General features: G+C 34.3%; 1 protein-coding gene across 3 annotated transcripts in view; it reads left to right on the plus strand.

Annotated features, from left to right (window-relative positions):
• FMN1 (formin 1) overlaps positions 1–17,231 on the plus strand; it is a 209,397-nt gene that overhangs the window by 179,563 nt on the left and 12,603 nt on the right. For all 3 annotated transcript variants that reach the window (XM_076344909.1, XM_076344910.1, XM_076344911.1), the window contains 2 exons: positions 12,232–12,283; positions 15,502–15,651. In XM_076344909.1, coding sequence (XP_076201024.1) covers positions 12,232–12,283; positions 15,502–15,651 — 202 coding nt within the window. The remainder of the gene's footprint in view (positions 1–12,231; positions 12,284–15,501; positions 15,652–17,231) is intronic.

A 17,231-nucleotide genomic window follows, 5' to 3' on the forward strand; every position in this document is an offset into this window, starting at 1 on the left:
TAGGATTTCAGTTACCCGATCATTATCATGTATTTCTAGTCTTCTGTCTGCCTTTTGCATGGACCTACTATTATTATTGAGTAAAAGCCATTTCCAAGAGATAGGAGGTACCTCATAAACAATAAGGTAATAATAAAGGCCCAGAGGTACACTGAGCAGAAAGTCTCCAATCACAGGCTTAGCTGCTGCATTCACATTGCCTAGTCCTGTTATGTATTACTCATATTCTCTTCTTTCCTTTTACATAAGGATAAACATGAACATGTAAAAATGTTAACATCCACTGCGGGGGAAAAAAAATATGGATACTCCCAGCATAGAGTTCTACAGAAAATGAGCAAGCTGTAAAAAAACCAAAATAGATCAGGTAGATGCAATAATAATTCTTGTTATTTTCCCAGTCTTAAATTAAGCTAACATGATTTTTTTTTCTTTTGTATACACTCTCATTTCTCTCATCATCATAGTATCAGAGTGCTTTCTAGGGATAAATTAAATGACCTGACTAATGTGTCACACATGCTTCACTTTTCCTGTCATCCTTTCCCCATAAGGAGAATAGTAGGGTTTTTATTTAGAAATTGAGAGATCCTTTTTTAAAATACATTCTTCTATGTGTTTATCACAAAGAAGGCAAGCTCAGAAAAAATGTATGCCTTGTACTTGAATGCAGTTTGGTGTTTCTTGTAAAAACATTGATTAAAAGAATCCTAACAAAATACTTTTTAAAGTTAGTATCCTGTATTTTATTTGTGGCAAGAAGAATAAATACTGCAGGTCCAAGTTTGCCTCTTTTTTACATTTTGTTTCAAATTACAGGCCTTTCAAACTAGCTAGATAAGTTTTCCTGCATAAATCTAAGTTGTAGAACTTTGAGTTAAAAACAAGAATTAAGTGCATTGGTAGTATGAAATCATTTGACAAATATTTGTGATTTTGTAGAGGAAATTGCTACATTTTTGTTTCGGAAACTATTGAGCCTATATTATGATATATATTTTTTTAACAATCAGTTGTAACTATTTGTGTAGAAAGTGTGTAGTCCAACAGAGGTGATTTTTCCATTGATGTGTTCTTTAAGTAGAAGTTAAATAAGACACATATGCTTTTTCATAAAGACATATATGATTTTTGACAATATAAATTATTTGTTTTGTACTGGTTCTTTCTTGTTTAATTCTACCATAATCTTCATACAAAGGAAGGTTGTTGGTTAAAAATTCAGAGTTTTATTGAAAGAATTTTTCTCTCTTGTATAAGGCATACAATTTTTTTTTTTTTTCCTTAAACAAGATCCTGCTAGATGTTCTCCAAATTCAGTTTTGATTCAGGTATGATGAAGACTAAAACGTTGAACTTTAGAGGCCAAATTATATCAAGTTCAGCGATGTTGATAGATAAATGTGGAAGTTTGCTGTATGCCTTGTTATACCTGATTTGTAGTTTTATAAGAAATTTTCAAAACAAGGAGTGTTCATTTGGCACATTTCACATCACTAAAACACAGTTATGGATACTAAAAAAAAAAAATAATAGGCAAAATCTACCTTAATATTTCACCTTACTTTTAAAAGTGGATATCTGATATCAATACTTAGATTTAATTTGATTTTCATTTTGATTTGATTTACCCTTAAATATGGGTAGCTGTGTATTTGAGAATCAGTTTGGGCTTGAAATTCTCCTCCCCCATCCTGTCTATATGGCTGAACAAAAAGGGGAAGGTGACTGTCATACTTCCAAGCAGCACATTTTTAGAAGTTCAGAATGATTAAATTCGTTCTCAATAATGTAGTTTTTCTGTTCATGCTTTTTATTGACGGTCTTTGTTTCTTAAAGAACCTTCATTGCTTTTTTTATTTAAACAAAAACCTAGCAAAGAAACAGATGTGTCCCATATAAAATATGCAATAAATCTTGTCTCACAAATTCTTTGCTCTGAACTTTCTGACAGAAACTGTCAAATATCCACTTTAATTCTAGTATAAAATGTTCACTTTGTGTCATGGCGCCAACCACCATATGCTGGAATAAAGTCAGTAACCAGCAATAAAAAAAGGCAACATACACACCTTTGAAACAGTACAAGCAATCAACAGTGAGAAAGGTCTATATAAATCTATGGAGAATTAATCTCAGCTTTGCCACTATCCTGCTGTGCATTTACAATGAGACTTTGCTCCCGACCACCAGAAGTGGCTTACTTTGCAGGAGGAGTGTATCCTAATGAGGGCAAAATGTATGGAAAACAAAGCAGCAGCTTTTAACCCCCCACCCCCATCCTTTGGATTACCTAGAACAGCATGTCCTAGTGTGTTCAAACATGTGGGGCCACTACACATCACGCATTGCTGTACTTTAACTGATCATGTGAAACCAATCTCGACTGAGCTCAATCAGCAGAAATAACTTTAGCTTCATAAATCTTTGTTATCATTCCACAGGAGGAGGCAATGCTACGGCTTTTCTCTCCTAAAAGTTTTCAGGCCACAAATTTCACAAGCTTTTCTGAAATTAGTTTAATTATATTTGTATAATTATTCATTCTTTACCCACCAGATTAGCTCTTGGTTCACCATCAAATTAACTTTTTTTTTTATAGCCTTCTTATGATTTTGAGAAGACCTCCTGCTTTATATTGGTTTTAATAATCAGTCAACTATTTAAAAGCATTGTCCTTGGTATAAAAATGTGCTGATCCTTAAAGTTTTTACTTCTGCTTACAACAGGAGATTGTAGTTACAGATAATCTGTATAGTTAGTTTTCCCAAACACAGAACAGATTGGATTTAACCTTGTTCAGTTTGAAAGGATTAGAACTAATTTTTCAGTTCCATAAACTGTTTAGATACATTTAGTCATCGCAAAGATTAATCTTAGAATTAGACCACAACATTATAAGATTTTATTAAAAAGAAATTCAAATTAGAATATATTTCTATAGTGTTTAAGTACTAATAGGCTTTAAAAAATATTTATTCTCTAGAACCACAAGTGTGGGAGAATGAGGGATTAATGGCTTGATTGCATTTTAACAGAATGCAGTTTCAAATAATTTAATTGGAATAAATTGAAAAATATAATGCTAATTCTTGCTTTGTAATTAATAACTCCAGAACACAGGAAAGTAAGACTAATGTTAGTCCTAATTTTAATGAAACAATTACGTTTTTGTGTAGAAGCTAACTGAAAAAATAGCTTTAATTTAAAAATCTACTCTCATAGAATACAATAGAAGCATCATACTAAGAAACATACATTTTAAGAAATACAGGACTATGAAAATAAATATTTTTTTTTTTTTCTTCATAGTTCTAATGTTCTGGTAAAATGACCTTCAACACTTTTTCTGGCACGTTTATAAACAGCATTATCACTTTTAAAAGAAAACATAATTTCCTACATTTTTTATTACCTATGATAATAAACACTTTCTTGAATGTGTTGGTTGAGTGTGTTCTGGTGGTGTTCTGTGCCTCTGTGTGTGTACAAATGTCTACAATTTGTTATGGTTTAGTAACATTAAAAATACTGAATCTTTTATAATGTTTAACAATTTCTGTATGGTAAATGTTAATTAATTAGTCCTTGCCCAGTACCTAAGATACAGGTTGGTAACTAATATTCCTGATTACTTGTGGGGAAGCTTGTTTGTTAAGCAGCTTTCCAAGACTGCACAGAGACTCTTTGTATGATAGAAACATTTGTACATTTTCATCAATGGATGTGGGTTTCTCAGTTAAAAACAATTTTTATACCACTGCAAAGGAAAATAAACTTGTAAGGACTGTTGCAGGGAAACATGATTAAGACCTCATGGCAGCAAGTGTTCTGAAGATTGTTTTGAAAGGATTTAAGATGTCTATACCAGTATTTAAACCATTTTTAAAAAAAATTGCATAGCCAAATCCCATGTTAAAAATGTGACATTTTCTAATTTAGAGAAGAGGTAAAGGAAACAAGGCTTATGTGATCACACTGCCCGTTGATTGTTCCCCTGCCAATAATTTTTAATGCATTGGCCAATTTTGACCAAATGTAACAAAGTTAAAGATCCTAAGATATTAAGCTCCTAAAATCTCAATAATAATATGTGGCTAAATAGACAAAGTGACCCTATTAGCCTTCCAGGGAGAGAAAGGCTGTATCGTGAACTCAACCCTTAATTAAACATTAATGAATCCATCTGGGAACTAACTCTAAAGTACAGATCCACAGTGGGCCAAGTTTCATTGATTCCATTGCTCCCAGACCTTCTTGCTTAACTGATACCATAGGAGAAAGATCTCTTGATGGGCGTGGGATCATTTGTTTTGGGGACTTTTTGCATTCTAATATACTGGAATAGAAAACTATATTAGACATACAATGAAATATTTACATGTAATTTCCAAGCTGTCTGTTAAATTCCATGAGTTCATAAAACCTACCAATTAGAAGTTAGTAACTAGCTAAAGAAAGTTAATCAAATAATACGTATTAGAAAAAATAGTTGCTAGGAATCTGTACATAGAACGCTTAAGTTTTTTTATGATTTCTGAAATACAAAATTTTTATGAGACAAAAAAGCTTCTGCATGAGAATGGTGGACTGTAGCCACATGAAATAATTTGCAGTCATATTAAGTACGTATTTCTCAAATTTGAAATTGAATACAATAGAAAACAAAAGAAAATGTAAAATGTTTTACACTGTGTGTATTCTCTCCTCTTTGCTATGTTTATATATGAACTCAATTCTGAAATAATCAGAATTCTTTTGTATAGAACTAACTTAAAAGTAATATTACTTCTCAAAAGATAGTTATATTAAAAGTAACTCAATAAAATAATGTAGAAATAGCAGAAAATTCAGGTTTTATGTATATTTTTAGATAGATTTTTCTTGAGTGTATCTCTTCCTAGAACAGGATACACACCTCCTCTAGAATTTCTGAAACATCATAATTTGCTAAAAACTTTAAGATTATTGAGAAAGTCTATGCAATAATTAGAATGAAAAGTATAAATGTCTGAAATTACAAAATTCATTTTTACTGTGAGTACCTAATTTCTGAGAACTTTTATACCTTCTGTTGCTCTCTGCTTTATTATAGGATGTGTTTTCAAAAAGTAAAACAGTTCTAAAATTGGATTCAGTCTGTATGAAATTTAAAACTTCATCCCAGTAGCATATGATACTAAATTAGAAGTTGGATTTCCATGTCTTTAACAATTCCAAAACCCCAATTTCCATACTTAGTACCATACTTGTTCTTGTTAGTTAAGCCATGTTTTCAAAATACAATATATTCCAGTTTGATAATGAAAGGAAAAAAAAAAAGAGAAAATAAAGAAAATAGAAATTATGGCTTTCCTTCCATTTTCTGAGTTATTGAGTTACTTTTAATATAACTTGCATTATATGTGTATTTTCATGAATACTTGTTTATTTGCACTTGACATTTGTTAATTTGTTTAAAAGTTTCTATTAATTTGACTTCCATTCCCTTAAAATTCACATTTCAAGAGAGCAGATTCTGGCAGTGTCAGGTAATGAAATATATTTTTGTGTATCCAAATTGTTCATTTATAACATCTGCAATGTATTCTATTCATGACCTTCTTATGCAGGGCCCTATCTTTTTCTAGACGGTAAGATAACACTAATAATAAAAAGATTAAACGGATGTTGATGATACTTACGAACACTGTATGAATTGTTAGCCACATCCAGTTGGCTTTGCTATCATCAGCTAAACAATAAAACCTCATACTACATTGAAAACTACAGATTGTTTACTATGATAAATCAAGTGGCTGGACACCTTGGCTATAGTAAAAAAATAATCACAGATTTGATTTTTATGCATAAAAACTGTCCAAATGATCCAATTGATCTAAATCTTAGGATTCATCTACAATGATTTTTCTATATGGCTATGTGATGTTGTACTGGGTCTGGCTGGGATGGAGTTAATATTCTTCATAGCAGCTGGTATGAGGATGTGTTTTGGATTTGTGGCTAAAACAGTGTTGATAACAGAGAAGTGTTTTGGTTATTGCTGAGCAGCACTTGCACATTATCAAGGCTTTCTCTTTTTCTCACTCTGTCCCCCCAGCAAGTAGGCCAGGAGTGGGCAAAAGTTGGAAGGGGACACAACCTGGACAGCTGACTCAAACTGACCAAAGGGATATTCCATGCATGTAATATCATGCTCAGCAATAAAAAAGGAGGGGAAAGGATTTTAGGAGAGGTAGTCATTGCTCCAAAAGTGGCTGGACATCAGTCTACTTGTGGAAGGTGGTGAGTGATTGTCCTTGCATCACTTGGTTTTTTTCTTCCCCTTTTCTTCACTTATTGAACTGTCTTTATCTCAACCCGTAAGTTTTTCTCATTTTTGCTCTTCCTATTCTCTCCCCCATCCCACTGCGGGGGAAGGAGGACAAGTGAGCAAGTGGCTGTGTGGTGCGTAGCTACTGGCCAAGGTCAACCCAGCAGGACTCTAAAATAACAATCCTTAGGAAAGCACACTTTCATTAGCTTGCTCATGATAGTTCTTTGCAGCTCAAAGAACTGCCATGTGCTAGCAAGCGCACCCCTGTGAAAATTTTGTTTTCCATATTATTACTTGTAGTCCAGTAAGTCTTGAGTAAAGGATTTCTTAAAAATTAAGTCTATTCGGAAAGTTTCACTGGTAACAGATCTATTGAAACCACAACCAAAGAAGGCTAAATTCATCCCGCTGTTGATCCTGCTGTTCTTTGTACTACTATAGTATCTAGGAGTTTAAACACGTCCAGAATATTGTACAAAAACAAAGAACATCTATATTGCTTTTGATGATCCTCTCTAGTCTTTTTACCTACCTAGAAGGCCACCTTTGAGCTTTTTCCTCCACTCTGCATAGTCCCTGATTAAACAGGGTTATTAAAAAGTTTCCCTCATATGACAATTGTACTTGAGGGTGGAGATATATATAATACACTTTTAGCCACAGAGTCTTCTGAGTTCAGCTTCTGATACCCAAGTATGTCAGCAATGGATAATTTTAAGAGATTCAGATCTCTGTTATCAAATGATGGTATGTCTTCATGCTTTAAAAAGACCAAGAAAATAAGGTCTATTGTTGCTTGTTCTCCTTACTCTGTAATGTCATAGAATGTGACATTTGGCACTTTGGAAAAAGATAACCCAACTGAACCTCTCTGGGGATATACTTTTCTTCCTCAACCCTTGGTTGAGGGGCTAGTATGTTTCTAGGGCAGGTTCCATCTTTTTGACTACCTTTCAGCATGACTACTTAAGAGGTTTTAGTCTTGACTAATAAGGAAGGTGAGTTCTTGTGAGCCTAGAAAAGGTAATAACCTTTTGTCACTGTTTTAACAGCCTCTGTCCAGGCTCTATAAAGTTCAGAGAGAGGAATGTCATTAGAGGTTTTGTTTTGGTTTTGCATCTTTTGTTTTGGTTTGATGTGGGGGTTTTTTGGTTGTTTGGTTTTGTTGTTTGGGGTTTTTGGGGTGTTTTTTTTTGTCTATGTCTTATCCTAGATTCTGTCTTAATCTTAACTGTGGTTGGTTGGAAGACATGAGTCAGAAAAGACCTATTTCCTTCCTTGGGGCAAAAAAATCAAATACCTTGATTTAGGGTGGGTTTTTTTTTTCCCCCACAGGAAAACCTATTATTTATCAGTCTATAAAAGTTCATGAAGCATACATTTTTGAACCACATGAACTCAGCCTTGGAATATAAAACTAAGAGTTCTGATGTCTCCACCCTAACTGCTAGTTGTCTCAGTGTTCTCATAGTTTTGAAGATTGTCATTGCTCCAGAATGCTTAGAAAAGATATAAAAAGTTATGCATCAGATCTTTCAATTCTGAAAATAGTAAGATACTGAAAAATAAAACAACTGTAGTGGGTACAACTAGATCAGTAGACCTGTGTGAATTATCCTTCTTACATGCATTCATATACTTCAGGTCAGAGAGAAATACCAGAAGATTTATCCAGTCAGACTCAGTAAGTGTTAAAAATTTTCGCTAGAGGGGCAGAAGTAACTGTGAGATTTTAGTGCAGTTGTGTCTACCCATTTTTCTTTCTTTGTCCTCCCCTCTTAGAGCAAGTAGTTTCATCATTCTGTGCTTGCCTCTGTTAGTTACTAACCTTCTCCAACTTTCAGTTTGTGCCAGTATCCAATATTTTCTTTCCTTTGTTCTTTGGGGAACTATTTCATAGTAGCCAGATGCATGAAGAGGTCTTGGTTCTGTTGTAACTGGAATCTGCTATGCATATGTTAGACCCATTAAAAACAAATATTTTCTGGTAATTTCTCATTCTCAAAATAGTGTTTGGCATGCTGTTCAATCCTTAGCAAGTAGAATACATAGAAGAAATAAGTTGGGTTTTTTTTTTACCATTTCACTCCTAGTACTGTTTCACTCTTAGAACTGCTACAGGATCATGACTTTTCAAATGCTTACTTCTGCATTTCAGTAAAAGGAAGTCACCAGGAATATCTCAGGTTCATAAGGCAAATCCATAAGATCATAGCCCATTTATTCTCTTATTCTTTGAGCTAGATACAGATAGCAAGATGAACGGGACTAGTGGCTGGTCTTCAGAGTCTATAGCTGTCTGTATTACAAAAGGCTATTCTTACAGCAAATTAGAACTGCATGTTTTGTAAATACCTGTTTTCCTTTCAAAGCTCTTGTCTGTAGAAAGACACAAATCCTTAATTGATCCTGGTTTTCATATCTATATTCAAAGAATAGATATTAAGATTGTCTGCTTATCATAGAACAGGATCTGATACTTTATTCAGGATATGGACTTAACCAAATCCAAACAGTAGAGCATATTAAGAACTTGCATTTAGATGTGAGACCAGACAGCAAATTTTACATCTGACAATTCCCTGTCATTTTCAAAGCTGGTCAAGCCTAATGACTCCAAGGCCAGATAGAAGGGTGTCTCCATACCAGATGCAGCTTATGGGAAGTCATTTTGAAGGATCTCTATGTACATAATCTGTATACATGTAATGTAGAACATCTACAGCTACGTAATGGAATAATTTGGTGCAGGAGGATTGGACCAGCAGATTGAAGCAGCAGGGGTTGAGGCCAGTGTGTTTACAGTAGAAGTTTAAGCTTTGAGTTAGATTTAATCTGAGGTGAACATCTCCACCTCGTGTTTCAAAGCTGTCTGAAGACTCAAGCATTATTTTTCTCCTTTTGTCCCTATTAAGTATTGGAGTGCATTTGCTGTGGAGCTTCCTGTTTAGTTTCCTCCTAATGGAAATTAGTTTACAAGCACCAAAACTTATCTGTAAACCAAATCAATGCTCAGTAAATGGGGACAGTGAGGAAATTCACTTCAAAAACATCCTAATCAAAAAGCTAATTCCAATAGACACTGTATTTCAATGTTTACTGCAGTCATGTTTTTCTCCAATACAAGAAATAGAGAATGATATCAGGAGTCCATTTCAAAACAAACAAAATGTGCTACATGTGGTTAGGCTATAGAACACTTGCCACAGCAGTTTGTGGAAGCTAAAAAGCTTATAAAAGCTTAAGCAGAGAATAAGCAAGTTCTTGGGAGAGAATCCATTGAGAATTACATTGAAATGACATCCAGTGCAGGAAGCATTTTGTATGAACTACAGAACCTCAGAGGCAGAGAGAACACTCAGGGGAAGGATCGTGTGTTTGTCCTGGTCCTTAACTCTAACTGAGCACCTGCTTCAGTGTCTGCCAGAGGCAGGATATTAGGCTAGATGGATCCCTGTGCCAATCTGATATGGCTGTTATTACATTCTTAACTTAAGGAAACTGAGGAAACTGAAATCAAGCATGTGGTCTAAGGATGAAAGAATTACACGATCCCACTTCAGCAAAAAGGAAATTCTATGCAAGCAAATGTGGTGTTGCTAGAGAAATAAAAAGAAAGAAGTTCTTTCATTTATGGAATTCATTTTAATTGCCTTCAGTAATTCCACGAATTAAGACGAGGATTGATATCTTGACTATGGGGCTTTGAAGACTGTTGAGGAAAATACAATGTTTCATGGAAATCTTTACTGACAGCACTGATAGTGTTAGTTATTGCAGGTTGTGGAGGGGGAGAAAAAGAGCAGGATATTACAAATTCTGAGTGGAAGATTACTTAGAAATTGTAGGGAAGATTAGAGAATTCTTCTGGTTTCTTGTCTTACACATTATGTAGTATTTGTAACTCCTGTTTACTTACTATTTATTGCATAGAGTTGTTCGTTTGTTTTCTTAACAAGTCTCAACATCTAAATTTCAAATAAATGCTTTTAAATAGTTCCTCGGTAGACATGCTTATAGTTAAAAATATGGAAAATACTGTTTGTCGTATGGGACAGTTATTTTCTTCCTTCCTTTTTTCCCTTATATTAGTACACAAACACACACACTGTTATATTAATGTAAACTTTGTTTGTTCCTTCCTAGAAGTCACACCTTTTTTCTACTTTTTATAACAGATTATAATTTCTTTCCTCTGTCTTCCCTTATTCTGTTCTTATAAGATTAAAAAACAGTAAGTCAGGTCTTACCACCTAACTATAAACATATAAGCATGTTGTCCTTGTGAGTTATTGCGCTCTTGTTCATGTGCAGGGACCTGAGGATATTCAATTTCTGTTGTAGCTGTGACTGTAGCTGTGTTGGGAAATTTGCCTTACGTAACAATTTTTCATCTCCTTAACAACCGAAAGAAATTATTAATGTAATCATAAAGTGTACAATTTTATACACAGTTCAGCTTTTAACCATCTTTGGTTTTCTGTATGTAGTTAATTTTGTATGATGATGAAGCATCAGAATTCCAACCTATGTTTTCTACTTTTAATGATATAAAATGAAAGAGCTGTGGAAATAATGAATTAAGTATAGTAGGTTAACTTCAGCTGAATTTCTCAGGAGCCTGAGGTGAACGCAGTAAATCAGAGCTGCCCTATCTATTTCAATTGCAATTTTGTCTTGCCACCAAGATTTGAGGTGGAGAATTTAATGGTATAGAATTAATAGTTTTCCTTGCAAAAGGCGCACAACATTGTTTCTGGCTTTTGCCGTACTGAAATAATCTGAATAAGTATCTCCAACACACTTGCCCAATATAGGTAAACATACGAGTTGAAATTAGTTTGTTTTGTTAACAGCAAATGTTCTGAAGTAATCCCGTTCTTAAATTATTTTAAATGTCTTAGTACAAACCTCTGTGTCGGTAGCCTTATAATGAAATGGAATCATTCAGGATCAATTTCTCAGTGACCTTGTCTGTGAACTCAAGTTTGTAACTGTATTTCAGTCAGCCAAGGCACTCCTATAGACTGAGCAGCAAAATGATACAGTTCTTTATCTTTGTATAAAGTGGTGTCTGAATTCTGTTTATATTAACATTTGCACTTACAGGATTATTCTGATGTAGAATAGGAATAACTTTTCCACATTACTATTGTTTTACAGATGTGGTATTCTGCCACAGCTAAAGTTGTTCCACTGTAATAAGAAGAATTGATCGACATTTTGTGAAAAAACTAGTGCTTTTGCTTGAGTATCCAGCTCAGGAAACATTTTCAGAAGTAGAGAATGCCCATCCTTTGAAAATCAAATCCTTTTAAGTAGTTCGTGTGAGCATTCTGTAACAGAGGGGCTCAGATTCACTAACCATATTTCAAACTCTTGGCTGCTTTTTCAAAAAAATCATGTACATACCATACATTTAAAACTTAGTACATGTGTTTTCACTTTCCAGCTTCCTGAACAAAATGTGATAGCTATATGGAACAGTTGGTGTTAACTATGTTTGGTACCTGTTCAATTCCAATTGAACTTCCAATTACTTGTGCTGCGAAAAAAGGTTTAAATTTGTAAGTTCTGGTCTGCACAATAAACAAACATATACAACTTAATGTTCTTTTTTTAAATCTGAAAGTCAAGTTTAATTACTTGCTTTTTATTCAGATTAATGTCTACCACTATATATTATAGTATGGATTTTAAATGACTTTTCAAATCCAATACACTTTACTGGTACATTAGAAGCATTCATTTAGGTACAAGAAAAAAATACAAATTGAAAATTAGCAAATGTTTATCACTTTTATTATATTTAGTATACAACCTATCCAATTTTGAATGTAAGAGATGTTTAATCTGTGGGATCTCTAAAACAGTAAGGCAGTAATTTATAACTTTGAAATGTTTTTCATTGGCAGCTAAAGAAGAACGTAAAAAAGAAGAGAACAGTTTGGAAAATGCACAAAAATGGTAAGGTTTTTGCTAGTGTTTTCTAACAGTTTATTTTGGTCGAAGATGTTATTGATCTTAGGAATGACATTAAATAGGAAAAAGGATCTGTACTTCAAAGAAGTAATATGCTTTCTGAAAAATTCTTACGTAGTCTTCCAGGAAAAAGTTCAGTTGAGTTTTTAGCCAGTGTACTGTGTTCAAGGTTTTAATTACTGTCAACACTGAATTGAATCAGTTTTACAGAATATTGTAATAACTGATTAACTACTTAATGGAGTAAAAATGTATTTCTTCATCACTAAACATTTTCAGCACTTGGGCTATTGAATGAAGTATACTAAGAAACCAGTGAAATCCTTATGTTTTTATTGCCTGAATATCTGTGCCTTACTTAGGCCAAAGGAGGCAAAATAGGGGGAGAAGTGAGATAAACTGATTTACAGATAGATAGTAAAATATTTAATAAGTTAGTATTTCTAATAAATTTTGTTTACCAAATTATAGTTTTGTGAGAGTGAAGGATCTGCCTTTAACCTTGTTTGCGTTAGCTATGGAACTGCTGTAAATCAACTGGGGTAAATTAATTTTTAACTTCTTATCAATATTTTTTCTTCATGGTCACTAAAGGCAGATCTGTGGTAATTTGGATTTTTATGTTACTTTTCTGAGCCCAGAGTCGCTCCACCTGAGACACCTAGGTTAGACTTCCTAGGCAGTCAGGAAAAGAGAGAGAGGCACCTCCCAAATGCAGATCAAGTCTTAGGTGAACTGTTTCCGTGTGCTTGCAGAAGGTGCTTAAATTGGCTGAACTATTGGGTGACATCAGCTGGGACTCTACCTCTTAATTTCATTTGTCAAGAGTGGCTGGCTGGCTTGTTTCCTTTCTACCTAGCTACAAACCTACCTTTTGTGGCACAGGCTCTTTCATATTCTACCTGCTTTGTAGCCTTTCTGGAGCAGGGTAGACTCTTCAGGGTATGGAGGTACACTTAATTTGCAGTTGACTTAAGGAATTAGTTGTCTGATACAGAGTTTGGGTTTTTCAATTGCTAACTAAACATTCAGTATTTTAAATTACTGCTAAAAAGTTCTGTTACTTTTGAAAGTCAGAAAGCAGCCCAGGAAGCTAGATTAAGCTGGGTGAAAGCAAAACAGTGCTGGGGGAAGGGCTGAAGATGGAACATGAAGAGGGGATGAGGAGTAAGTGTCAGGATGAAGGCAGAGTGAGAGAGAGTGTGCAGGAATTCAGAATCCCAGAGCATGCAGAGACAACTGTATTGGCTACAGCTGGGATGGAGAAGGGTTCCATTAGGAAGAAGAGAGCACGATGTTACTGGGGCTGCTGTTACATGAAGCAAACCTGAGAAGAGAGGTCCTGGTCTTGCTGTTCCTGGCTCAGCTATCCTAGTCAAGGGGTATGAACAGCTGAGGAATATTTGGCCCAAGTGAATGTAATGGAAATGACATTGCCCAGTAGACATAAACTGTTTTAACCATGTGATTATGACTAAGGTATTTTAGTATTTTTAGGGTTTGAAATCCCAGAATGGTTTACACAGATATTTAAAGCTGTATTAGTTTTTTCTTTATTTATTTATTTTCTCCTTGTAGTGTCACTACAGGACCCTTCAACTCTGAATGTTATGGGCTTATTCATGCTTATTTCATTGTGATTCCTTTACCGTGGATCACCAATTAACTTGAAATATAGTTACATATTTCATACAAAACCTATGTAAGAAATTTAAAAGGTTAAGGTTATCATATATGAGGATTTAAAAAACTGTTCTATTAATAGCTCACCTTGAGCAATATGTGATATTCTTCAGTATGTCCTAGAAGCTGTATCCATCTTTAAAGTATCAAAAAACCCAGAGCATACTGGCTCATGTGGCTAAAATCCAAGCTGCTTTACTTTGTGAAGCAGCTCGAGTATATACTCCTTTATTTTTGGGGGGTAACTTCTGTATTTTTTGATGGTTACTTTATATTCTTCAAGCCTAGCTAAAAGCTTGAATCTCAGCCTAAGGCTTGACCCTAACCTTGGCAATTCTGTATGAAAACATGCAATGTGAACTATCCAAATGCAAGTATAAGTCAAGAAAGAACTGTTTGCTGAAGCTGCATCTGTTGCTCAAGTAACATCTATTGAATAGTTGGGGACTCCTTACAAGTCTTTAAAATACCACTTATTTATTTAATTTTCAGGATTTACACTTCCTGTGTTCTAGATTTAGGACCTATTGACAACTATAAAGAAGAATATAACTTTCTTTTGCTTAAATAAAATCAATATTTCAAGAAAAATGAGTTATTCTGAAATATGTTTTTACCTTTCTTTTTAAATTATAGCATTATTTTTCATAAGTATCACCAAATCTTTCAGGATTGTTACATCTACTTTGCAGAGAAAAGTGATTCAACCTTTACAAAAGTGAACATAATTTTCTTTTGTTTTCTTTAGATAAGTCTCCATGTACCTAGTTATGTGAATCCTTCCATTTTATCCATACAAAGCAATATCATAAAGGATAAAAATGCACAATCAGTTAAAATGCTATCGGAAGTATCGTCTATAATAAAAGACTACTTTGAAAATATCCAGCTGTATAGCAATTCAGTAGCCTTAATATAAAATAAAAAAGCATTAAAATATTGGCAATGTATTTTCATAAAATTAATTATCTGCTTATTGAAACATGTGGAAGGAGATGATTTCTTTTCAGTAAAAACTTTGCAAACTGACTCTTGGCACTGTCTGTGGCTTTTTTGCTGCTACTCCCAATTCTGCCTAAGTACTTGAAGGTTATTTTCAACCAAGCCTGGAGATTTTTTCCTGACTTGGCGTGTGACTCTTCCATAGTCCTTCAATAAAGATAAATGGGAGAATAAGATCTTCATGGAGTGTTGCAGAATAAAATTAAAGAAATAGATATAATATAGCATTTTCTGAAATGCAAGAAGTTAAGTTTTTCTCATTAAAATTGAATGCCCACGATTTGCCTGTGTGACATATCTCTATGATGGCTCATGCATCTGTAAGTTATCCTCCTGGGAATGAGGTAGGTGTTGGGAAGCTAGTTATACTCAGCGTGAATTGCTGCTATGATTTCCAAGGCTAAGGGGAAGTTATGGTAATTACCAGCCTTGACTACTGAATCAGGAACCAGCCCTCAGAGAAACTGTTTCCCCAGTGGGCTTATGTGTTGACAGATTTTTTCCCCCCTCCCTCGTAGCTTTGAAGAAACAGTGGGATACTTTGGGATAAAGCCAAAGCCTGGCGAGAAGGAGATCACACCAAACTACGTTTTCACGGTGTGGTACGAATTCTGCAGTGACTTCAAGACCATTTGGAAACGAGAGAGCAAAAGCATTTCCAAGGAACGGTAAGGTTCTAATAAAGTCATTAATACCATTTTAGATGTCTGGGAAACTGTTCCTTCTCAAACCCAACAAATTATACTCCTATATTTCACAGGCGTCATTGTTTTCTTTCAGATCTAATGGACATCAAGGAAAGATTATTCCCTCAGGGTGCGTAGGAAAATTCACCAAAGGCATGCTGTCCCCACAAAAAGATAAACACATATAATCTGATAAATTACACTTTTGTAACCCCTTCCAATTACTAGCTAGTAAAATGAAAGGGGAGCTGTGCTAATTTGTAACAGATTGCTTCTCTGTGCATTTTCATGTTGAACTAGCCTAAATGAGGCGATATTGCTGTCGCAGACAGTACAGACAAATAAAAGTGAATGCTTTTCCAGTTAATATACTGCACTTGCATCAAAGGGAAGCCCCAGAGATTCAGGCCACACTTAACACAGTGTTGAAGCCCCACACTGAATTTACAGCACTACTTCTGACTTTTGGTGTCCTGCTGAGGACATCAAACTACTTGCCGCTAGATCTCGCCACAGTCTCCTGATTTTATGAGTTAGAGTAAAAAAAAAAAAATTAAAACCTTCAATTATTTGCCTGATTTTCTTAAAGAAGCTTAAAATCTTTTACAAAGAAAAACCAATTCCAGTACAAGTGCACGATGCTTACTATATCTCAATTCATTGAAAACACGTAAAGAGTGGTAGTACGGTCATGCTTTGGAAAAGAATGGATTAATCACTTTTAACGTGAAATATAAATCCAGATGCTTATTCCAAATTGACACAGATTTGGAGAAAAATGTCTTAAAAAGTATCGACAAAAGTAGTAAACTCATTTACACTTACATTTTCCATTTTGCTCCAAATCAGTGGGGCTTTTAGGTTCTTGTAGATCTTTAAAGCACAAGATGTAGAATTATAAATTCCCAGTTATCAACCTTATCAACATTGTTTTACAGATATTGCAGGTTTTAAACACTTGAAAGTTGTAGCTTTTTGTATCGTCTATGTTAATATTAGAGTGATTTTAGAAGCTGACAACTGCAAACATTTACAAAGAATCTTTTATTTCCTTGTGTCTAGATCAGTATACAAATTTGTTTTGCACTGTGTAAAATAAGGAGTCGCTAGCAGATTGCTATAATCATGATAAGGATCATCTCAGGGATATATTTTCTGCTGAATCATGAGTTATTTTTGTTCCAAAAGCAGTTAGGAGGAATAGAAATTAACTACACGGGGGAAAAAAAATCCAGACCATGCATCCATTCCTTTTTATGTAATTAGCACCTTGCTGATGGCATACAGTGATCCCTTCAAAGAAATTGATTTAAAATGCCTTGTAAATGTTTTAACACTACATAACTTCTTAAACTTTCTTAATACAATATTCAAGAAATCTTTGTTTGTAAGTGAACTGCTATATTCCGTGCTTTTCTATTGGGGTGAAATGAGAATTTCTCATGGTTTAATAATTATATAAATAAAATGTACAAATAAAAAAACAGTGCAAATATTTCATCAGCTCCTTTGATGGATACATTTATTCTTATTCATAATGTAAAGCAATACCAGTAGAATGC

This window comes from Aptenodytes patagonicus, chromosome 7 (genome assembly GCF_965638725.1).
Source record: "Aptenodytes patagonicus chromosome 7, bAptPat1.pri.cur, whole genome shotgun sequence".
Taxonomy (NCBI): domain Eukaryota; kingdom Metazoa; phylum Chordata; class Aves; order Sphenisciformes; family Spheniscidae; genus Aptenodytes; species Aptenodytes patagonicus.